Source organism: Phoenix dactylifera, chromosome 13 (genome assembly GCF_009389715.1).
Source record: "Phoenix dactylifera cultivar Barhee BC4 chromosome 13, palm_55x_up_171113_PBpolish2nd_filt_p, whole genome shotgun sequence".
NCBI lineage: Eukaryota > Viridiplantae > Streptophyta > Magnoliopsida > Arecales > Arecaceae > Phoenix > Phoenix dactylifera.
Genome location: NC_052404.1, coordinates 7,160,044 through 7,183,668, shown reverse-complemented (window position 1 = coordinate 7,183,668; position 23,625 = coordinate 7,160,044). Strand labels below are relative to the sequence as shown.

General features: G+C 37.5%; 1 protein-coding gene across 2 annotated transcripts; it reads left to right on the top strand.

The window, feature by feature from the left end:
- Positions 1-2,240: 2,240 nt before the first annotated feature.
- On the top strand, positions 2,241-22,645 carry LOC103720646 (protein SEMI-ROLLED LEAF 2-like). Of its 2 annotated transcripts, none has more exons than XM_008810449.3 (19): positions 2,241-2,811; positions 3,875-3,949; positions 4,038-4,153; positions 5,054-5,168; positions 6,159-6,284; positions 6,391-6,438; positions 7,080-7,282; positions 8,643-8,839; positions 12,108-12,391; positions 12,523-12,672; positions 14,993-15,391; positions 15,672-15,821; positions 17,083-17,158; positions 17,621-17,745; positions 19,176-19,367; positions 19,476-19,616; positions 21,259-21,396; positions 21,903-22,103; positions 22,177-22,645. In XM_008810449.3, the coding sequence occupies exons 1-19, from the start codon at positions 2,677-2,679 to the stop codon at positions 22,288-22,290; spliced, it is 2,985 nt and encodes a 994-aa protein (XP_008808671.1). In that variant the 5' UTR covers positions 2,241-2,676; the 3' UTR covers positions 22,291-22,645. The 2 variants fall into 2 exon arrangements, with proteins under 2 accessions (XP_008808671.1, XP_008808672.1); XM_008810450.3 differs by having other exon boundaries at positions 2,677-2,811; positions 22,201-22,645.
- Positions 22,646-23,625: the final 980 nt, after the last annotated feature.

Sequence of the window (23,625 nt, the reverse complement as noted above, 5' to 3'; positions counted from 1 at the left end):
GGATCCAATCTGGGTCTGACTCAATCCAGGGGCTTAGGATCATCTGAACGAAGGGCTCTGATGTCCCCATCAAATCTATTGCAATGTGGGACTTTTTTTTTTTTTTTTGGGTGCCCAGCTAGTCAAATGGACTCGTTTATTACCTGATTGTTTTGAAGAGGAATGAATGCGGTGGTATTTGGTGCACCATCAATGATTCTAAATCAAATTATTAGTGGTTCTGTATGAACAATTAATTGTTAGGAGGCTTCATAACCCACCAAGTTTGGTATTCTATGTCGCATTCGAGTGTTAATAATCTGATTTTGATGGGTTGAAATTATTTCTTATCTTAAACAATTGCAATCTCTGCTGCTTCTTTTTTTTTTTTTTGGGTAAACGGAGGAGTTGAGAGGTAAATTAAAATAAACAGCATCATGGATCTAGCCTTTTATGACTGAAAGAGATTAAGTGAATAGAAAACCTGCTATCCATTGAAAGATTAGAGTTAAAGAGGCGATGCATTTTGTAGCTGTAAGTCTGTAACTGAAGCGTATGAGCTTGTCAACGATAGATAACCTATAGCCAAAAGTAAGACATATCTTGCTGATGATTGGAATAAATTCATCATGACATGCCAAATATTTCTATGGCATCAGAGAAGAACCTATCATTTGAAAGGCAACCATAACTTTGAGAGCATAAAGCAAGGTTCTGACAAAAATGAGAAAACCATAAATTTGGAATTGCATTCTCTGCTTTTAACAGAGAGATGGAGGGAGAGAGAGAGAGAGAGAGAACAAAAAAAGAAAGATATTCTATGAATAAAAATCACATAGGACGGGCATTGTAGAATACCATATGGGTGCAACTCCTAGTTTGCTGATTTTCCTCTAATATGCATCTAAGAGAGAAAACTCAATAGTCAAATAGGAATAAAATTCCTTCTACTACTAATAGAGTTTGTCAATCTCGTGACGTTAAAAAATATTAAAAAAAAGAAAATTGCATATGTTAAGAGAGACAGCCTATAAAGAGAGCCCATCCATATCCTTTTTTTTATCAAGCCTCTCCCTCCATCATTTTCCTCATCAAGCTGTCTTTTCCATTAGTGGGCTTTTCTTTCTCCTTTTTCAAATCCCTCTTTTTTCCATAATCTTTGTACCTAAGAGTTTATCGAAAATAAGAAATAGTATGTATGTCATTTTTTATGTTAGAAAAAAAACCCAAGAACCTATCTACTGGTACTGATGAATGTCATATTCTGAAAATGATGTATCGATTGAGATGCTCTATATTTTCTTCAGAGGTATTTGCCCCACATGATTTTTATTCGTATTCTATCTCTCATGGGGCCAAAGAAATACTTTTGTTATGAAAAATGAAAAAGGAAGACCCCCCTACCTACGCTAGGCACCTAATTTTACAGTTTAGGGCGAAGCTTAATGGTCTGGCCTAAGAGTACTGCTGCTAATCTAAATAGTGAATGAGATTAGTCATTTATTCTGCAACCAAACTTAATAATGTATTTACTACAAATAATAATTAACATAAGAGGCAGGCAAGAAAGAAATTATTAATTGGGATGGGAGACTAACCACAGACCAATTTATATAAAAATGAACAAAAAGAAAACAAGGTCGAAAAGGAAGCAATAAAGGTGTGTTTGTATGTGTTGGTTCGTGGTTAGATTGGTCCATTAGCTCTGTGGTAAATCTTCTATAGTAGTTTGGATGTTGTGAAAAATTCGGGGACCGCTAATCTGCAAGAATTGTGCCCGTCTTCTACCCATCCATGATCTATTCTCAAATATGGAACATTTTTGAGACATGCCATCACATACTAATGTCACAATGAATGCCATGCCATCATAACAGACCCTAAATCTCTGCTGTCATATATTTGTTTGGTATTAAGTTTTTAGAACCAACTAGATGCTTCACTCTCATACAATACAAAATTTTATTTGGACCATAACAGCAGAAATGGACATATATGTATACACATAACAAGCAGCAATTGTGGACCTTATATTAGATTGCCAACCAAAACGACCAAAGAATATCTTTATTAAACTACAAGCAAGATTACATCAAAGTAATCATATCTAGTTATGGAAGATTATTAATCTGTGCAACAAAAATCTCTAAAGAAAACTTTATCCTCGGCCAATATTAGGAAATGACAGCTATCAGTGCACCCAATTGGGAGGTTAGATTTGGAGCCACTTTAATTTGAGTCTCCATCAATCGCCAGAGCGGGAGAGCGCTACGCACCGGCAAAAGCCTGTTCGCGCAAGGAAATCCGAGCTCCCTTCACGTGCTCCGTTCCTTCCCAACCTTGCCCCGCTCACCGTTCTCTCTCTCTCTCTCCCCCCTTCTCTCAAAGGTGTCACCTTTTCTTCTCCAAAACCCCTTCTCTGCCGCGTACTTTGGTGGAAGAGGGAAATGGATCTCCTTTGCAGAGCACTGGGAGCCATCCCCTGAGCGCTCGGAGGGCGTTCTTTCGGTTATTGTTTCATTTTCTTGGATTTTTCCCGGCTTTACGTATTGTTTTCGCTTCCGAGTGGCTTTGGCTTCTCGAACTGGTTTAAAGATCTCCTCTTTGGGGGTTTTAACTGGTAAAGGTGCGATCTTGGTGGGTTTTTTCTTCTCTTGGGTTCTTGGTAGAGGGTGGTCTTGGTTCTTGGTTCTTGGGATGGGTCTTATGTCGAGAAAGATTCTCCCCGCGTGCGGGAACATGTGCGTTTGCTTCCCGGCACTGCGGCCGAGCTCCCGGCGGCCCGTCAAGCGGTACAAGAAATTGCTTGCCGAGATCTTCCCCAAAACCCTTGTAAGCATTGCGTGCCCCTGCTTTTTTTTTTTTGGGCCAATGTGATGCTTTGGTGGTTTGTTTTTCTTTAGTTTTGTACGAGGTCGATGGCATTCTTGGGGTTTCGTTTGTTCTTTTATTTGGGTAGTCTAAGTTCTTATTGAATAGGGCGTCTTGGCTGAGGTAGTTGTGTTCTAACCCTTCCTTTTGGATTGAAAGAGGATGACATCATGATTCTAAAATGTGGCACCTTCGTGTATTTTCTTGGAAAAAAGGCTCTTTGGCGAGGGTTTATTTGTTCATCAGGTTTATTTATTGCGTTTCGCTGCAGTGAGTACTTTCCTGTTATATGATTCGAGGCTAACTGAGTACCGTAAGAGGAATCCTTTGGAATGACCTTGGCATGATTAAGATTTCAAAGTAAACATCCCCAACTCTCAAGTATAATTTTGTCTACCAAGCTCAGGGATTTCTGTGCTACTGATGGATTTATTTTCTCTTCAATTATGTAGAGTTTTGGTTTATGTGTTCTAATATTGGATTCCCATCTATGATGCTATGTAGCACCTGCATCATGAAGCATTTTGAGATTTTTTTTTTTTTTTTTTGCTTTGTGTTGATCTTTAGAACTGCAGGTATTGCTCTTTTCAGTTAGCCTTATTCCATGACTTGCTGACTTTGACAAATCTCATGCTGTCTGTACACTTCAGATTTCTATGCAACATCCTCTTGTTGGTCACATTTATACCAATGTGAGGATGTTAGAGCTAATATGTACTTGATACGTCATTCTTTCTTTTAGAGAGAAATATATCGTATAGTTTCTGTTGTATCTCAGCCTTCGTTTGTCTTTGAAATAGTAGACCACTTTTTGGCTCGTAATATAATAGAATAGTCATTTGAGGAACTTGCAAGAGCATTTTAAATCTCTACTCATTCCAGAGCTTACCCAAGGAATACAGTAAATGATTCTTCAACCTGCATCTGCATGTGTGCATTCAATTGAACCATAAATGTGTGCCAGTTTTTATAGTATACTGCATCTAGAAAATGCTGTTATAATGATTTTTGGTTCCATTTGTAGGATGGTCCCCCAAATGAACGAAAAATAATTAAACTATGCGAGTATGCTGCGAAGAATCCAGTTCGCATCCCAAAGGTACAGTATTTCAGAATATCATTTTCTGAATTTGAGTACGAAGAATTAAACTGCTAGTTTCTGTGACCTTTTTATTTCCCCCGAGTAGATTGCAAAGTTTCTTGAACAAAGGAGCTACAAGGAACTGCGGTGTGCGCATATCAACTTTGTTAAAATTATTACAGAAGTCTACAGTAAATTGCTTTACATTTGTAAAGAGCAGATGTAAGTTGTAGATTATTTTGATTACGCATTTGAATTATTAGTTTTAACCTTTTCATTATTGGTTCTAAACATATCTTTATTTTAAGCTGGTTCAGTAACAGCTTTACAACAATACAAACCGCTTCCTGTTGTCACTCTCCCGTGGATCATTCAAGAATTCTTCCATGCTCTCTCATTGCCTCAACTTCCTATAAACAATCTTCACTGTATTTTATGTTTACAAAATCTTTTCCAATATCATCTGGTAAAGTATAAAAAAGACATGCCCCTATTGTCTCTTGGATTTGCCGACCAAATTGCAATGGTGGAACTATAAATTGCAGATTATTTCCATAATGACTTAAATAATCGGATTATCATAAGATTTTGCAAAGAGTGCAAGTATTCATGTGAAATAGTGCACAATAGAGGTGAGACTGTTGATAAAAACAATAGAGCCTTGCCGACAGATTTATTATTTGTTCATTATGCAGTTTATCTCATACTTTTGAAGAGCGGTATAATTGTAAGTAGTTAGGTAAGCAGGATGCTAATCCTTGTACAGTTCCAGTTGGCTCCTGTGGCTTCTTTGATTATGACAAGGAATTGAAATTTCCAATTATTTTCATAATTATATGCATTTTGCTATAGTTAGGTGATGAGATGCACTTAACCTTAAAAAAGCCTAATCCTTTTGTCTTTAGATATTTTGTGATATGACAAATTGTTATAGGGTCATTAGATATCAGAATGGATTGCGTGTCACTGCAATTAAAACCTAATGATATGCCATCTCCATGTGATATACATTTGTTATGCAAAATCGGGGCTTTCTTATGCGTATCATGACATGATTAATGCAAAGCCATTTGGTTATGTATCCTTGCAGCATTTTGTTTATTGTAACTTGTCTTGGTACAGGGCATATTTTGCTATCAGCTTGTTGAATGTTATTATTGAACTTTTGGATAGCAAGCAGCAAGACAGCATCCAAATTCTTGGGTGCCAAACATTTACCAAGTTCATATATAGTCAGGTGAGCTTACTTCTCAGATGCTACGCGTCTTACTTTATTTTACATTTAAAGATCTTGCCATTAAGGCAGTCAGCATATACTTTGCATGTAAGAAATATCTCTCAATTGCTTACAGACAGTTCTAACGATTAGGTCCACTGCTGTTCTAGATCAGGACTTGTGAGTTGTGACTGCTCTATGCATTGCATGGCTAGGACATTAATATAAACTGTTGATTATGGTATGGGTTGTGTAAGTCTTTGGATGTATTCACACTGCTCATGCCATCAAACTTCTGAGGTCCTTGTCTGCATGTATTGGCTTACTTCCAGTTGGCATCATTCCTACTGTAATGCAACATACATTCTCTAACAAATATAATGAGACAACCGGTATTGCAACTTGTCAGCCTGAACATCTAAACACTTGTTCTTTGCAATATTAATTTATTCAGTAGTGTTATCTTGATGTTAGTTTGGGTTGTTGTTGTCAATATTGTTGGAGTATGCATGTTCCATAATTCTTATGGACGTTGAGAGCATTTATGGTATGATCTGTCGTGCATGATGTGCTTATGTTAATATAATGTTCATAAGAGGGGATTAGTTTTTCTTTTGCAGTAAATCTTGGCCTTTATATCTTTTCATGCCAGTATGCAGCAATATAATTCTTTTAAAGTTCTGTATTGGAGTACTTTTATGATGGCCTACCAAAATTTGTTTCATACGGATCATTTATTTATACTCTAGTTCTGTTCGTTTGTGTTTTGGGAATTTTATATGCTGATTTGACAGTACCTTTTCTGAGTGTATTCTGTGTTTCTTTGTCATGCTAATTGTCTTCAGTTATCGAATCATGGATGCATGACTCCTCATCCATACATAATTGTGGGTTTTATTTGTTTTCTATTTTATAAGCTTGGTTTGACCATTTTATCTATGCAACGGTTCCTGTGATTTCTCTTTATATTGTATAGATTTCTTATATAATTCTTAACTAATATATGAACAGGCAGATAACACGTATGCACGCAATATTGAAAGTTTAGTTCGAAAAGTATGTATGCTCGCTCATGGGCAAGAGGAAGAACAGAAAAGTCTACTACGGGCTGCAAGCTTGCAATGCCTATCAGCGATGGTTATTTCTTTGCATTTGATGCATCTTTAGAGACTTTGTACATTTATTATTGATGCTCTTGAATATGTTTTGGATATCTGAATTACATTTGTTCCTTCTTTTGCAGATTTGGTTCATGACTGAGTATTCTTGCATTTTTACTGATTTTGATGAGGTGGGTGTTTTTTCTGGAGTCAATTAATCCTCTAGATAATTGTTTGATTCATAATTCTTATTTCTTCACCTTAGGAAACTTCTTGCTTCGCATAGGCTTGTCATGAATCATCACTTAGAATTTGGTCTCTTTTTTGGTTTTTTGAAGGGAAACAAGTGAACAGAGAAATGTTTAGTTTCCCTTTACCTGGCCTTCTTTCCCATAACTTTTTCCTGGAGATGGCTACCTTTTCTTTTCAGTCCGACACTCTAGTGCACCTGTTTCTTCACACTTCTTACTCCATTCTGGTCGAGCAGCATTTATTGCCACATTTTATCATCACTACCATTAACATGATCAAACTTCTTTGTTAATGCATTTTCATTTTTAATCCCCTTCTGCAAAAAAACATAACAAGAAGATGATATGAGGTGTATGGTCAGAGGTTTGGGATTTTTTTTTCTATGATTTGAACACTATTTCTGTGGAAGCTGTGTTCTGATGCCTTGAAAACCTTAGGAAACCAGTTTGAGCATTACCGATCAACTGGTTGTGGAGTTGATTTAGGTTCTCGCATTTTGTGTTTTAATTATGTTTTTGTGGTATAAGCACAATTATAGATCTGGAGAATTCCGTTTTTTGATGCTTTGGCTTTGTTTCAGATCATCCATGCTATCCTTGAAAATTATCGTGCTGGTGACCATATTGACATTGATAATGAAAGACATGACTCAAACCATAACTGGGTTGATGAAGTAGTTAGATCTGAATCAAGAGCTAGTGTAACTGTTGGGAATGATGTCAACCTAAACCATACAAGCTTTAGGCCACAATCAGTGGCTAGGGATTCTGCCATGCTGACGAGGTAATGAACTGCTAATCAGTGAATTACCATGAAACTCATATATGTTTTATTGAACAATTAAAGAGATGCACCATAACACACTTTTTTTGCCTTTCTGTCATTTTGTTCCATTGCTGTGTTGTTTATTCTCATACCGTTTACCAGTTCTCTTCTTGTATCTAATTGTAAGTAGTAGTTGTGAGAAGGTGTAAAAGGAACACCCCCACGTCCTGTGAAAAGAAAAAGTGTATTGTATGTTGTATTTTTGTCTAGTCGATGCGGTAAACAGTTTTTTTTTAATGGTGTATGTGTATGCATGTGGAAGAAGAAAAGTGGTCCACCACCCTTTTTCCATTTACAAAGTGTAAAGAGATACATAAAACCATCTACTGAACAGTGTTGGCATGCATCCTTACCATTTTAAAGGGAATTCATTGATGAGCAATATCTTGTGCATGCTCACAAATTTCAGTTCCTCCCTTCCGACTTCATGTCTGAAAGAATTTATCTTGCCCCAGCATTCTAGACATATTGATCATGATGAGTATGGACGGAGTTGGTAAATGTGCATCTGTCATGCTTGCTTTTAGCTACTACTTGTAATGTGCTCATAGTATCATAGTCGGCGGAACCATCCCGAACTGCCCGGTTCGTGGCGTCCCGAGCCATGCTGGCGGCGGACCGGGACGGTTTCGGCAACGAAAACGAGAATCGGCGACGGAGAGGGAGGAGAAGGAAAAAGAGGAAGAGAGAGAGAGAGAGAGAGAGAGAGAGAGAGAGAGCGGGAGAGGAAGGGAGAGGGAGAGGAAGGAAGAGAGATAAAGTTGGAGGCCGGCTGGTGGAGGCCGGAGAGCCGCCGCACGGAGGAGGCGAAGGAGGGGCTCTGCCTCCGGGCCCTTGTTTCGAACGCCTGCTCCGCACTGCGGCTCCATAGCCTCCGCCTCCTCCTGCGCAGCAGCTTCTAGGCCCTCCGCTGGCTCTCCGCCGGCCACCCCTTCTCTCTCTTTTCCTCTCTCCTATTCTCCCTCTCCCCCGCCTCTTCTACTATGGCCCCGTGCTGCTGGACAACCGGTTCGGAGCCCGATACCAGCCCAACAGTCCTTGCATAGCATAGTTTCTTTATAATAGCAATCTTGCACTAGAGGGCAAAAAAGAAGTAAAGCATAGAGAACTTGAAAATTTTTACCATGCCTGGATGCTCTGTCCTTGGTTATTACTTTGCTGTGGTATAAATCTTCAGCCATTTTGTGCACTAGATGGCTCTTATTGTGTTTAGAATAATTTTATCCCAAAAAATATAATGTTCTGTTATATTGATTTAATTTTTTTTGTTCTTTTACTCCTGAAACAGAGTAGTACTCATTACTCATTCTTTATGCAGAGAGGAGCATGAATCTCCAGAGGTGTGGTCCCAGATTTGTGTACAGAAGCTTGCTGAAATGGCTAAAGAAAGCACCACAATGCGTTGTGTATTGGATCCAATGTTTTCTTACTTTGACACAGGAAAATGTTGGGCTCCTCGACATGGATTGGCTTTGCTTGTTTTATCTGACATGATTTTCTCAGAAAAAAGCTCAGGTATTTCTGCTTGCCTATTGTCTTTTTAGTTTTTTTGACAGGTACTATATTCATTAGAAAAATGAATATGGTTTATTTTATAGCGTTGGGTAATTGATGTTTGTTGGAAACAATAAACTCCATTTATGAATCTTGATTATCTTCTCTGTAGAAAATGATAGTGCCATTTCATTGAGCATTTTTAAGTTTGGAACTTTTTGAGAAATGCATGAATAATTTGATTCCCTTCTTTGTCGCTATAAAATAGTAAATTTCAGTCTGTCACTCTGTTGAGTATGAAGCTATCCCTTATTCTGGTGTTTTTGCAGCTGTCCTTTTGGTAGCATCATTATATGAGTGGTCGTAAATTTCTCTAGTGGGAAGCGTATGTGGAGCATGACCAGATTTGATTCACACGGCCAATTTTTCTAGTTGGATCTATTTGGAGTTGAAGCTAGTTTTTCAATATACATGCTCTGGTTCATTTGGGTTTTATGCATCCTGTTTTTAATCATGTCTCATATCTTTATATATTGTTTGGTATCTGGATGCTGGATCAAACATTTTTTTTAGTTTTAATTACAAGATATAAGTGCTGTTCTTGAACCTTGTTCAACAACTTCATCTTCTACATTGCTTTATTTTCTTTGCTAAATTCTTTCCAAGTTCCTCATTTTAGTTTGTTTTTTTTTCTTTGAGAGAAAGGGAGGCCCCCCTACATTACAATTAGTTGTATACTAATTTTAGGATGTTAAACAAAAAGATGAATAGCATCAAAAGCAAGGTCTGCTGTGCGGGAACCGGGGCCTAGACCGATTGCCTGGCGGCACGGGTCGGTATGCCTCTGTAATGTTCCGTGTTGGGCCTGTACCGACACAATAGAGGAGGCAGGGGAGAGGGAGAATGAGAGAGAGAGGAAAGAGAGAGAGAAGGGGGAGAGAGGAGGCCGACAAGACGTGCGGAGGAGGTGGAAGAGGGGCTTTGCTCCGGTTTCTCTATTTCGTTCAAAATAGGGGTCCCTGAGGGGGCTCCTTTTTAATTTGCCAATTTTTAAGTGAAGTCGACAAGCGAAACAGGGGAACCAAAGCGGAGCCCCTCCTCCGCCTCCTCCACATGTTTTGCCGGCCTCCGCCACCCTCTCTCTTCCTCTCCCTCTCCCTCCCTCCTCCCTCGCTCTCTCTTTTTCTTTCTTTCCTTCTCCTTCCCCCCTTCCGTCGACGGTATTTCGTGATGGTTGCCCAAACTGTTCCGGTCCGCCACCGGTACGGCTTGGTGTGCGCTAAACTGTCCGGTTCGGGATGGTTCCGCTGACGATGATCAAAAGGCTGTGGATACCATAAATATTGCACATGCATATTGCATATAATCATAATTAATATGTTTTAGGGCATCTACTTGGGTCGTTTTGCCTATATGATCTTGAACTTTTCTTTGAATGCCCTTTGAAATAAAGATTCTGCACTACCGTTACCAAGCCACTAAGAAGCTTGTTGATGAACATGTTCAATTCGCACCTCCAAGGTCGCTCAAGGAATAATAGTATGTCATGGAGCATGGCTGGGCTCAAGTTCTTGCCTAGCCATCTATGACTGTAAATCTGTTGTTTCCATCCAAAAATCCCTAACCATACATCTTGGCCCAACTAATTGCTCGCCAAACCCTTTAAGCTCCACTTCATTGACATAATTCACTGGCATGGTGGAACACTAGCATCCAAAACCACTATACATGTATTCCTTTAAGGAGTCTGGAGTCTAGACCCAACCTAGTTATCTCCCATAAAGTAGTTAACTTTATCAGTATTAATTTTGATCAACTAAATGCTAGCGCCCTCTCTTAGCTAGAGAGTCCATAAGGCCATGAACACCATACGACATCTAAATCTTGAGTTCTTTTTTTTTTGAGATAAAAATCTAAATCTTGAAATTCTTGGTCCCAAAGTTTTCATGGCAGTTAAACTACCTGCATACTTTCATGGCTTTCCTTTTCCTTATTGCTCTTTTGTTGCATTATTTGCCTGCTAAGAAATGATGCAGTGTAGTGGTATTCCTTGTTTATTTCATACTTATTGTCACTTGATCCACTTTTTGGATCAAGCATTGTGTTATACTTCGTCATCTTTTCTAATTGGTGAAAGTGGATGTGCGAATGCCACCAAACGGGAAATAAACTATGTCATGGGCATCACACTTGGATATGGTCCATATTAGAGAAAATTCTTAAAGAATCAGAACTTAGTCTGACACGTATGTCCAACAAGTGTATTGGATTCTAACATCTCCAACTCTTTTGGCAGGCCATTTTTCGCTTTTTTTTTTCGAGACTAGGGAGGAGCTTGTGCCCCTAGCTTGCCCTAGAAAGGGGATTTCGACACATACCCACCCACCCCACCTGAGCTGAAGCCCAGGCTGTTGGGTAGACTGAGTTGAGGCTTGTGGAACCGGGGAACCTCAAATTGGGAGTCAAAGCTAGGGACGATGGCTTGCAGAATCAGACCCTCTTCCCTTGCCTATAGTGGCAAGGTGTGGTACCATGTGAACCAATGTCTGGTGGTCGGTTGGCCCTTTTTTGACTCCGAACTCTCTGTTCTTTGTTTTTCTTTAATAATATCAAACTCTATAAACAACCGGGAGCTTAAGAAGGATGTTCTTGTGAAGCATCCCATGCTTTCTCAAAGCCATCTTTGATGTGTTAGCAACCCTGTAAAACTTTTGCAAAAGATTGCGAAGTGGCCTATTCTCAACCCATATGCGCAGCAGATATGCTCAAATAGTGAGTATTTTTCTTCCAAGAAAATTGTATTAGGATTATTTGATACTGCATATCTTCCCTCCAACATCATTGAGACACCTGCTTGAATAATTGAATTGCACCAATGCTCTCGGGCAAAATTAGCGTTTACAGAAGCCAATTTTGAGATTTATCATGTCTGTTACTCTTGCTTCTCATCTTTTTTTCTATAGTTGTGTATGATTAAGATAGTTGAAGAACATTTTTTTGGTTACAAGTCTTTGAAAGTCTTGCAATTTAAAAGTGATGTAAAATAACCAAACATTCAAAAGCTTTAATGTACTTCAGCATTTCCTAATTGTCAGGACACCTTGTTTTGCACCTGATAATATTATGATATTCTAAGTACTGTTTTGTTGTACTTTCTTATTGTAGGTTATCTTTTTCTCTCTTTGTAAGAGCATAAGTTTTATCTCAAATCCTCTTCATTCTTACCCCATCACAGCATAATTGAACAAATTGCTAATGAGTTTTACTCTCAACTTGGTTTATCTTTCAGGAAATGAACAGCTCATTTTATCTGCTATTATCAGACATCTGGACCATAAAAATGTTGTCCATGACCCTAAGACAAAATCTGATATAGTTCAGATTGCCGCTATCTTGGTTCGACAACTAAGGTCACAAGCAGTAGTTGCTGAAATTGGAGCAGTTAATGACTTGTGCAGGCATTTAAGGAAAAGTCTCCAGACCACAGTTGAATCAGCTGGACCAGAAGAATCAAATTGGAATGACACACTTCAAAATGCTATTGAGGACTGTCTGCTAGAGATTGTTAAAGGAGTATGTTTAGTGTCTTCAAAACTTTTTTCTGATTTTTTGTTCTATTTGGTCAAGTGGTTGCTTGACTTTGTTCATGCAACATTTATTGGCATTTATTTGTTTATTTTGTTTTTCTAATTCCCATGTGCTAGATTGGTGATACCCGTCCATTGTTTGACATGATGGCTATAACATTGGAGAAGCTGCCAGTTACTGCAGTCGTTGCAAGGGCAACAATTGGATCTTTGCTAATTCTTGCTCACATCATCTCTTTGACGTCCATCCGATTACATCCACAATTGGTGGGTTGATTTTCTAGCTTAATTTGGTATAATGCAAAAGTATGTGCGTGTGCGTGTGTGTGTATGTCATGTGCTTCAAGAATTGTCCTCTTAATTTTAAATTATGTGTCTTTACAAACCCTGGTAAAGAAAAACAGGTTATGATGGGCATGTTTTGCACTCAAAACTAAAGCCTAACATGAGCCAAATATATTCAATCCTTTTGAATCCGTTAGAGCATGCAATCTGGATGGTTCCATTTGATTGGGTATCATGATACTTGTTTATGTACCATTCAATTATCAATTACCAATGTCTTGGCATTTTCAAGTGATGCAAGGCAGCTAGTGAACTTTTCGGAATAGAGTATTTCAGTGTTTAGCAGTAGGTTGCCTGATCTTTGATGACTATTTTCCCTGTAAATGGACTATTCCGTATGTTACAATGATCATTCCTTCTTTTTTAGATTTGCATTTGGTTTTATATGTTGGTCTTTAAAATAGTTTCAGCTCTCCTAACTTATGTTTTAAACGTATACAGTGGCTATAAGTGATAGCTTTCATATATGTATTATGAGGGCTATAAGTCATAACAGCGTTACATAATAATTATAATAGATGTTATTTAGTCTTACCACAATTCTAGAGTATAATGTTGTTTCTAAGTGATGTATTGAAGTATATTTATGATATTATGACGTTAATACAAATTCATATTGTTATACCACTGCATTTCACTTTTTTTTAACCATTGAGAGCAGGGTCGGCGGAACCGGCATTAGGCACTGTACCAGTTGTCCGGTGGGACGAGTCGGTATGGGCCCGCGCCGCGTCGTGCCGTCCCGGGCCGGGCCGTACTGACATAGTAGAAGTGGGGGAGAGGGAGAATGAGAGAGGAAACTTGAGAGAGAAGGGTGAGGCCGACAAAGAGCCAACAGAGGGCTGGTGAGCCGCCTTGCGGAGGAGGCAGAGGTCGGAGTGCTGCCTTGCGGAGGAGGCGGAGGCCGGAGACCCGCCAGGAAGCTACAAAAGAAAGGCTCCGAAATAGGGGACCAGAGCGAGCCGCTCTTCCGTGGCTCCCTCCATGGCTCCCCGGCCTCTGCCGGCCGGCCTCGACCTTCCTTTCTCTTCTTTCCTCTCCTTCTCCCTCCCTCCCGTGCTCTTTTCCTCCTTTTCCTTCTCCTCCCCCTTCGGCGCCAGTCTTGTTTTTGTTGCCGGAACTGTTCCGGTCCGTTGCTGGTACGGCTCGGGACGGTTCTGCTGACTTTTGAGAGGCTAATAATACTCTTAAACACAATATTATCTTAATTTAGAAATGATATCTAGAAACTTTGAGTTTCATAAAATTCCATTATATCCATCACAGTAGCTGTGATGGCTTAAGGGAAGGCAATTATCTCCAGTAATCGCATATTAGAGACACGGTTTTGTTTTGTAAACTCAAAGTTTCTAGTTGAACATCTGAGAAATAGCAGTTGAAAGATGAACCCACTCAGAGGTTAGTTTAGGCGAACTATAGTGTAAAGTTATCTAAACTGCAAATTATAATGCATCCATGCTTGGCAAGCTCTAGATCCATGTCTATTTGTTACTAACATTTATGTTACCAATAATCATTGACCAATATAATATTCTTTGTTAGACAGTATTGCCCATATTTAGCCTGTTATCATGTTTATTGATTTAGCGTTACACAAATCTTACACAACATAGTTACAGAGAAGATGCCCAACTCTCCTATTGAATGTGCCATTTACAGCGAGTACTTAATATAGTATTGACTGCCAGTGAAACCGGAAATGCGAAAGTTATGTACCATCTGTGTGACTGTTTCTTGTGAGAAATTGTCTGATACAGATGCATCTTTTATGTATATCTTTTTTTTTCTTCCTAATTTGATCATTTTAATGTCACAGTATGATACATACATCAATTACTAGCTGTGGACTCCATATTTCATGGTCATGATATTTTGCATTTTAAAGAAACTCTTGTTGAGAAAAGATATTGCACTTATGCAAACATATAGTGAGAGTTCACAGCTATCCCATCTTACCCAAAATTGCCTTGCAAGGAAGATGGTACCATGGGGGTTGGTGTTAGGTTTAGAATCAGCCATGAAATGGGACAAAGATTGTTGTTTGAGGTCAAGGGACCTATGGTGAAATGAGACTTATGAAGTTAAATTTCCATGCATGGGACGAAACTTGCTAGCTCGACTTATGCTTAAGTCATTTTTTGCATTTCTCTTTCAATGATGTTTTACTTTTTGTTGTCTCGGATTTTTTTGCTGGATATTGTAGCTTACCAGATATTTTGCATCATTGGTTATTAATACGTAGGTGTTTCCAGAAGAATTTCTACTGCAGCTTATGAAGGCTATGATGCATCCAGATGTTGAAACCCGCATAGGAGCACACCAAATATTTTCAGTTACCCTTGTTCGAAGTGCTAATCATCCAAGGCATGAATCAGAATATTTATATGAAACTAAGAAGTGGCAGTCTCGAACTACATCAGTATTTGCTTCAGCTACTGCTCTACTTGAGAAACTGCGAAGGGAAAAGGGATGCCTAAATGCAGATAAGCATGGAAATGATGCACATGCAGAGATCAAGGAAAAAAGCACGGGTGATGAAGAGTTGAAACATGGTTGGGCCCGAAAAAGTTCACCATCTTTTTATAAATTTGGCTGTTCTATTATTGATAGAATTGCTACTTCTGCCCGTTCTATGGAGGCAGTAAGTGCTTGCCATTTCCTTTGTACTTTATCACATTGCTTTTGATACCCTGATTTCTGCATCACCTAATATCCATCGGTGGCATAAAACTTTTCTAGAAGTGTCTATGTCCAAATGACATAGTTAGCTTTCAGCAGGCCCCTATTTCTTTTTTTTTTTTTTTGGGTACAAACCCCTAAATTTCTTGAATTGCATTAACTTCTACTCTTCTATTAGCTCTTCAATTCTCTGCACAAATAGTAACTTTGTTATCTTGTGATGTATGGGTATATTGATACAGGAAACTGACTTTATGATGTTAACTGAAGATCAAACTGCTCAATTACTCTCTGCCTTCTGGATACAAGCCAACCAGCCTGATAATTTGCCTTCAAATTTTGAGGCTATAGCTCATTCATTCAGCTTGACGCTTCTATTTTCCCGTCTCAAGGTATGTTGCCAACTTTATAGTTATATAAATTGGATTATCTATTATAGTTAACTTCCCCAAACTTGTGTTAATAAGAACAAATGCATTGCAGTTAAAAAAATTGCAATTCACCATTAAAAGAAATTTGCATGACTTGTGAGTCATATGGCTGTGATCCATGATTCTGCTGTCAGAATTTCCCTTGTATAGACTAAAATTGCTGAAATAACCATTATTTGTTTATGGCCATACTGTAAAATAGGCGTACTTTCATTCATAGAGCCTGAAGTACATGGTTTTTATTAGGTAGAAAAGTTAATATTTTGAATGAAAACTAATATTAATTTCAATTGTATTCTTTGGTTGATTAATTGTTTCTCTTTATAATTCTGTTTTTGGTTTTGTTGTGAGGAAGGAATCTTATGTTGACTAACCATAATGTCACGATCTTTTGAATGCACCAGGTGTTTTTCTCTCTCTGCGTATCGATTTATTTGTTGATATGTTTAGGTGCCAAGTTCTTGTTTCTGAATTTAAGTCATGGCAGCCAATGTATCAGTCATCTCTAGTAAGATATTGTAATTATCATGTCTGCTGGTTTACTCAATTCTGGCTAAAGCTTGTGATAAGTAATATGCACCGCTAAAGTATGGATGGATTCCAGTAAGAAGGCTTCCAGATTGTGTAAACTTAAGGTTCTATATCACCAATTATGACATTCACTGGCTTGTTTAATCAACTCATGAGTTGGATGGCTTAATTTCATTAGTTCTGATATCATAATAAGGTAGTTTCAAAGTGTGTACAGAAACCTAGAGAGGACTGGAAGAGTTAAAGGCCTTTTTTTTTATACAAAAGATAGAAACTAAGAAAAGCAAAAACCACAATTCATTTCACTCCGGACTTCATATGGAATTTAACTGTAGGGCTACACGTTTTAATTACCTCTTAACTAAAGTTTGCACAAGGCCCCGCAGAACTGGTATATAATGGTCTATTTTTCCTTTTGTTACTTTTGAAAAAACACAAGAAAGTATGATAAGCGGATAATTTCTCTGAGATATCTGCCACACGATCTTTTATTCATCATGCTGTAGAAAGTTGATTTGATATGCTTCTACTGAATGCCTTGGAAGAATGATGAGACACTGCTGCTGACTGCTGGTTTGAATTTTTATAGTGATTGCATTAATCACTTATGTTTATATAATTTAAGTCAGCTTCATTTATTGTGGGTATTTTTAAACTAACGCTGTAAAAAATTCTCTTTTCCTTATTGCAGAATTCAAATCAAAGCAATACAGTGCGATTCTTTCAGCTACCATGGTCTTTAAGAATTACCTCGCTAGAGCCAGATGGTAGGATAAGCACCAACTGCTATTTTAGGATCAAGATTGTGATATATATGTCAATACAGATGAACCTATATATAGGATTAAAAGGTGCATTGAGGGCATGACCAAGTGACATAAATACCCCCACGCATTTAAAACTATCTAGTGCAATACAAGGGGTAATATTTGTCAATTGCCAGTTAGGCCACTTGCAAAGTTGCTTTGCAGGAGCATTATAACTTTACCTATATATGAATGTACGGATGCTCTGCAGGAGCATTATAACTTTAGCCCATGTCTGTCTGTCTGTCAATACATGGGGTAATATTTGTCATTTGCCAGTTAGTTCACTTGCAAAGTTGCTCTTCAGGAGCGTTATAGACTTACCCCATATATATGTATGTATGTATGGATCCTCTTAGAGCATCAGCTTTACTAATATCATTTGGTAATTTTGATTTACCATCAAACCCTTTATTTTGACAGGAATGCTGCCGCCTTCATGTCAGAGATCGCTTTTTTCGGTGGCAACAGGCATGCTAGCATTTGCAGGAAAAGTCTATCACATTTCTGAGTTGACTGACTTGCTAAAAGTTTATATATCTTCTGATGTAAGATTTTATTTCAGCATTCTAACTAGTTCGCGTGTTTTATCGACATATTGCTATTTAGATAATGTCCAATGTCATCATGCAAGGATTTGCGTAAATACTACTTATTGGGGAGATGCTTCTCTGTTTATGCTGTATGCAAGACCAAGCTCAAGTAAAAGTTCACATGCAAAATACTTTGTAGCATTAAATATGCACCTTAGCAAGTCATTTTCATTTGAATATATCTTTGTTACACGTAGCCCAATTATAGCCCTCACCAATTACTCTATTATCTGCACAAAAAAAAAATTGCACCGTAGTGCCCTCTTCATTGGAAACACATTTATAACACCGCCAGTGCTTTTTAACACTTGTCATTGCTCCAGTGTCAATAATGATTTCAATATAGCTCTATTTTGCATGCCTTTATTTCTGTTCTCAGTTTATTAACCGCCTAGATAATTACCATTTAATTGGCACTAGTTGAGTACTTGTTTACTATGTCATAGGTATTTACCAAGTAAAATATTAAATGTTGCAGTGTTTTCTCCTCATAATTAAAAAAATTGCTTTAATACTGGACATCCCTAGCATAAAGCCACTTTGTTTTTTTTTTTTTTTTTGCATTAGCTTGAGTTTGCAACTGTTCTACAAGGTAGGAAAATATGTTACAAGCAGTTTTCTATAACCCAGACCAGGAAGTCCGAGCAAGGGCATAGCCTACTATAAGAACCTGCAATGTCAGTTGTGAAGCAAGCAGGAAATCTTCTACTTCCATTGCGTGGCAGATTTATTTATTTTTTCCAAGATTTTATGTATCTGTACTTGGTTTGGTATATTGTTCTGGTATCTAATGCCTGTAAGGGGAGGGGTATTGTGTAGTAGTTCCCTAGCGTGCCTGTATGCTATGCCTGATGTGGACTGGTGCAATCAGATACCTAAAACCATAATTTATTTGTTTAACATTTTTCTCAGTTTTGAGATCTAGTTGCTTGTACTACTTGGCTAAATCATTTCTGATTCTTTCTTTGCTTCTAACAACTAAATATGTACTTTCTCTTCTGAAACGGACTCTATTTGTCGAAACTAGGGGATGGTGCACTCATGTTTGCTACTTATAGTTCGTCTTAGTCCTCTACCATAGCCCTTGTTAAGTAACTTCAGACATGTCCTTTTAATCCGACTCTTATTTTGTGCCTGTGCAAGGTTTGTTTTTCATTATTTATGAATTTGATCCTTCTTTGTAAGTGGGACAATGCTTGTTGGTTTTGCACTACTCAGTGTAATTATCTAGTTATCATACACTGATATAAAAATTAAGTGAATGTACGGCTATAACTTCCCACAGTAAAGAAATTTTACGGGTGTTGGTTCAGAAAACTTCAGGATGTCTTATATGATGCAACTTGTCCATCTAGCGTTCACAAGGTGGAGATTTTACTTTGCAGATTGACCCATATCTGAGGATTGGGGAGGACTTGCAAATTTATGTGAAGTCTCATACAGATTTGAATGTATTTGGTTCTGACATTGATCGACAAGCAGCTATATTGACACTAGCCGACTTGAGAAAAACTGTAGGCAATTCTGACCTGCACTTACTTGACATCATTATTCAAGAGCTTTCAAAGATAACTGATGTAAGTACTTAGTTGAGCAAGTCCTTTGAAAATATCTGCTGCAATCAACAGAGTTTGCTGAAATTTAATGTGACTGCATATTTGTTGCATCTTTCCTTGTTTCTTCAGCTGGAAAAAGATGTCTTAGCCAAACAACTTACTGAAACTTTCATACCTGAAGATGTGCCCTTTTTCGGTTCAAATCCAGCGCTTGACCGGGTCAATGCACGAGCTCTTGCAGTTTCTGAAGAATCACTCTCTTTTGATGAGGTATACTATTTTAAACTTCAGTTCATTTTCCATAATAACTTGGGTGCTCTTAATTATTCTTAGAAAAAAAAGGTTAGAATTTCAAATTGTCTGGCCCCTGATTGGGGCTTGCTGATGTTCCTAACAGATGCTTATATTAATAATTAGGTAGTTATTTTCATATTTAATGAAAATAATGAAGCCTAATGAAAACAATCATTTCAAGTAAAAGAGATATATTATGAAATGTTTCTAGCAACACGATTTTTGTTATATGTGATGCCTAATTTAAGAGCTTGGTCTTTAATGGCATCACTACTGAAGTATAGATACTAATATTATGATTATTCAATGTTCGCAAATTTTAGGATCTCATCTTGACAACTTGATTGAATTTAAGTGCAAAGATAATTTGGTCTATAAGGTTGCATTCTATATATGATTTGAAGAAGTATTGACCTATTGGATGGTTTGCATATGAATATATGTTATGTGATTTTTTTGGTGAGTTCTATTTGCATAACAGTTATGGAACTCGTTCTGGAGTGGAGACCTATTTTCTTTTTAACTAATCCACTGAGAAAACATATTAACTTGTCCAGAATTTTCTAATTGGTCATATTTTGCATATGTTAGATCCAAGTTGTGGATCATCATGGAGACAATGCTTGCTCTAGGGTGATAGATACCTATTTTTGAGACACTAAATTGGTCAAATGACATGATAACATGGACAGCTAGTTGATGAGGTTTTTGTAACTTGATCTGTCCTTGAGTTGGCTCCTGTAGAATGGAAAACTGAATGTGTTAGCCCCTAGGGTATACAAGTGTCATTAGGACTTGATTGGTGCATGTGTTCACTTCATTAAAAAATGGAGTCTCTTAAGTGTGTTATGAATGCTTATATTGTGTAGTTGTAACCAAGATTTGCAGTACCGGTTCGTACTATCACGTACCAGGCACATCGCACTGTTCCGGTACCAAACCAAGACTCTGTAGGGGGCGTATTGAGTCTTGGTATGGCGAACGGACCCCATACCAAGCATACTGACATTGTACCAGTATGGTACTGGTATGGGGTCCGGTATCAAGATGGCCAACCTTGCCTGCAACCTTAAACCTAAAATTTGAAAACCAACCATCAATATGATTTGAAGTACTTCTGACTTAAGATTTGGTTCTGGCAATTAATTGGGCAATACAAAAGAAGACATTGAAAGGGTATAATTGCTGAGCAGGTGCACACATCTGTTTGATCTGTTGCAGTGTGAATTGCTTTACGTTTTGAATACCAGCTAAGTCTTAGGATTGGACAAAGGACTGTTCTGCAGTTCCAGTATGCACTTAGGTATAAATTATGGTTAATATAACAGTGTTTATTGTGAAGTTGGAATCTAAATTATGGTTAGTAGCTTGCAGGAAAGCATATAAGATAACTTTGGCAGTATGTTATTTCTGTGCATGAACATCATTGATCTTATTAATAGTTCGAAGTAGCAGCTTGCTTTACTCCTTTTTCTTTTAAGAAAATTAATGGAGTTGAAAGTCTTGATGACTTAAGCAAAAAACTTATTGCTGCCACTGTCCTAGCCCTGGTTTGACTGTGATGTCTGCAGATCTTGAACTTGGAAATTGTTGATGAATCGTTTTTGTAATATTGCAGGAGTGTTCAGGGAGTTTATCAATAGTGGATGACGTAGTCAGTGAATTGCCAGCCATGGTTTTTCATAAATTTATCCCCAAGGAGTTTACATCACCAGCCTTGCCCAACATTGTTAGCGTCGGCCAATTGCTAGAATCGGTATGCTTTCCTTCAAACAAAGCTGTGCTTATGCTTCTGATTGCTCAATTCTATAATCCTTGATATATTAATTTAGGCATGGTTTGACATGGGTAAAGGACAATATATCATCTAGAGCTGCACTATGTAGAAATCATGTTTCTCAGCATTGCATGTATTGTGGTGATATTCTCGATTGTACATTTTGATCTGAGAAATATGGTCAGCTGAATCAGAAAATGAACATTACTTGGTCTTTTTAATTAAATTGTTTTACTGGCACTTCTGCAAACTATTTTTTTTTTAGTGATTGCTGCATTTGGGAGTTAGTCTTTCCAATTAAGTATGCTACAACTTGGCATTTCAATGGCAAATTACATAAGCTAGTGGCGCATCCATAAAATATATAAATAACCAATCCATATATTTGTCACTGGAAAGCTTACATAATGAACATCATTCTTATCATCTTTTTTTGTCTTAATTTTCTTCGATCACCCCTTCTTTTTTTTTATATATATTACCAGGCACTCCATGTAGCTGGTCAGGTGGCAGGAACATCTGTCTCGACCTCTCCCCTCCCATATGGGACCATGGCTAGTCAGTGCGAGGCCCTTGGCATGGGCACGAGGAAGAAGCTTTCAAGTTGGCTGGTTGCTGATCATGACTCGATATCAGACAATCCAATGCCAATTTTCCCAATGGGTGAGCAGTTGGCAATTCCAAAGGTAAGCCAACAAAATGATGCTGCCTCTTGAATAACCTTGTTGCAAGCATAGTTTATCTGCTGTACCATTGCAGGCAAATGCTTACGGTTTTGAGCAGCAAGCTTTGGCTGCCATGGAACCACTGCCGGTGCTGAGACTGCCACCTGCTAGCGCCTTTGACAAGTTCTTGAAGGCTGCCAGGTGCTGAGGACAAGAACAGCTGTTTCTTTCTTCTCCACTGCTAACCCATGTAGAGAGATCACTGTGTCTGATATCTATGTAGTGTTGAGAACCCAGTCTGCAGTTTCTAGCTTTGTAGCTTGAGGGAACCTTTTGTACCCCCTCCTCAAGAGGATGATGCTTGTTTGTAATGCCTGTGGTATCAATAGTTTGTAAACACTTCGGCCATGCTTGGTTTCCAAGAATGAAATCGGTGTGGGATGCAAATGGAAGGCAGGAAGTTGGAATAGAGATTGGAATGGAGATCTCCATTCTAATGTTTGGAAATGGAACAAAGAAATTTGTGGAAAAGAAATAGCAATTCAGTTCTAATGTTTAATTTACCTAGTTATATATTATTGGAATATGATTAATTTTGTAATAATTAACAGAACTACTTTTATCATAATGATCACTATAACTATTTTGAGGAGCATTTTATTTTTTAAGGTGTTTTTCTTTGGTTATTTTGGTATAATTTGTACTCATTTTTTTTTTATTATTTTGTGTTTACTTAAATTTTAAATTTTAAAAGTCGTCTGAAATTTTAGTGCTAGCTATTCATATATTTCTTATATTTTTTTACTTTCTTTTTCATTCATTTTTTAATTTTTAAATGACATTTCATTATGTCTTTTATATTAGTTATTTATTTTATGTAACTTTTAATATTTATTTGATATATGTATATATAATATTTATTTAATATAATTTCATAATTTATTTTTAATTTTTATCATTTTTAAGATGGCTTGTATGATGTTCATCTGCTAGTTATAATGCATAGGTCATTTTTTGATCTAACAAGAACATAAATATCATAATGCGTGATACATGATGTTTTTACTATTTTCTGGTAAAATATAGAGCTTAAATCGAATTCCTATTTTAAATATATTTTAAAATTTTATATAATTATCGTAGATAATTAATTTATATCAAATATATTATTAATTATTATTATTTTATAATATAAATGTTGCTAATTAGTCATTATTAATTAGATCGTTCATTCTTATTTCATGGTAAGTGGCCTTTTCTCATGAGTCCATTGTAGGAGAGCAAATGCTCTCTCTTAAAATGAAAGAACCGTGATTTTCGGTCCTTTATTACATACCGAACATGAAAAGGGGGCTAAAGTCAGAATCCTCGTCCCATTTCAATGCTTATTCCAGTGAAGCAAATATGGTATTTGTAATGAAATCTTGTTTTTTTTTCCTTTTGCTAAAGATAATGAAATCTTGTTGTGGGTTCTAAGCAATCATCTGATGTTATGCTTTATTTAACTACATTTCCGAGTCAGGAAATGAGCCTGCCTCTGCTA

Excerpts from the sequence above, each read along its gene's own strand:
- LOC103720646 (XM_008810449.3), top strand. The coding sequence starts at position 2,677 with ATGGGTCTTATGTCGAGAAAGATTCTCCCCGCGTGCGGGAACATGTGC. Across the intron at positions 8,840-12,107 it reads TTTCTCAGAAAAAAGCTCAG|GAAATGAACAGCTCATTTTA; the intron begins GTATTTCTGCTT and ends TTTATCTTTCAG. Across the intron at positions 15,392-15,671 it reads CTGCCCGTTCTATGGAGGCA|GAAACTGACTTTATGATGTT; the intron begins GTAAGTGCTTGC and ends ATATTGATACAG.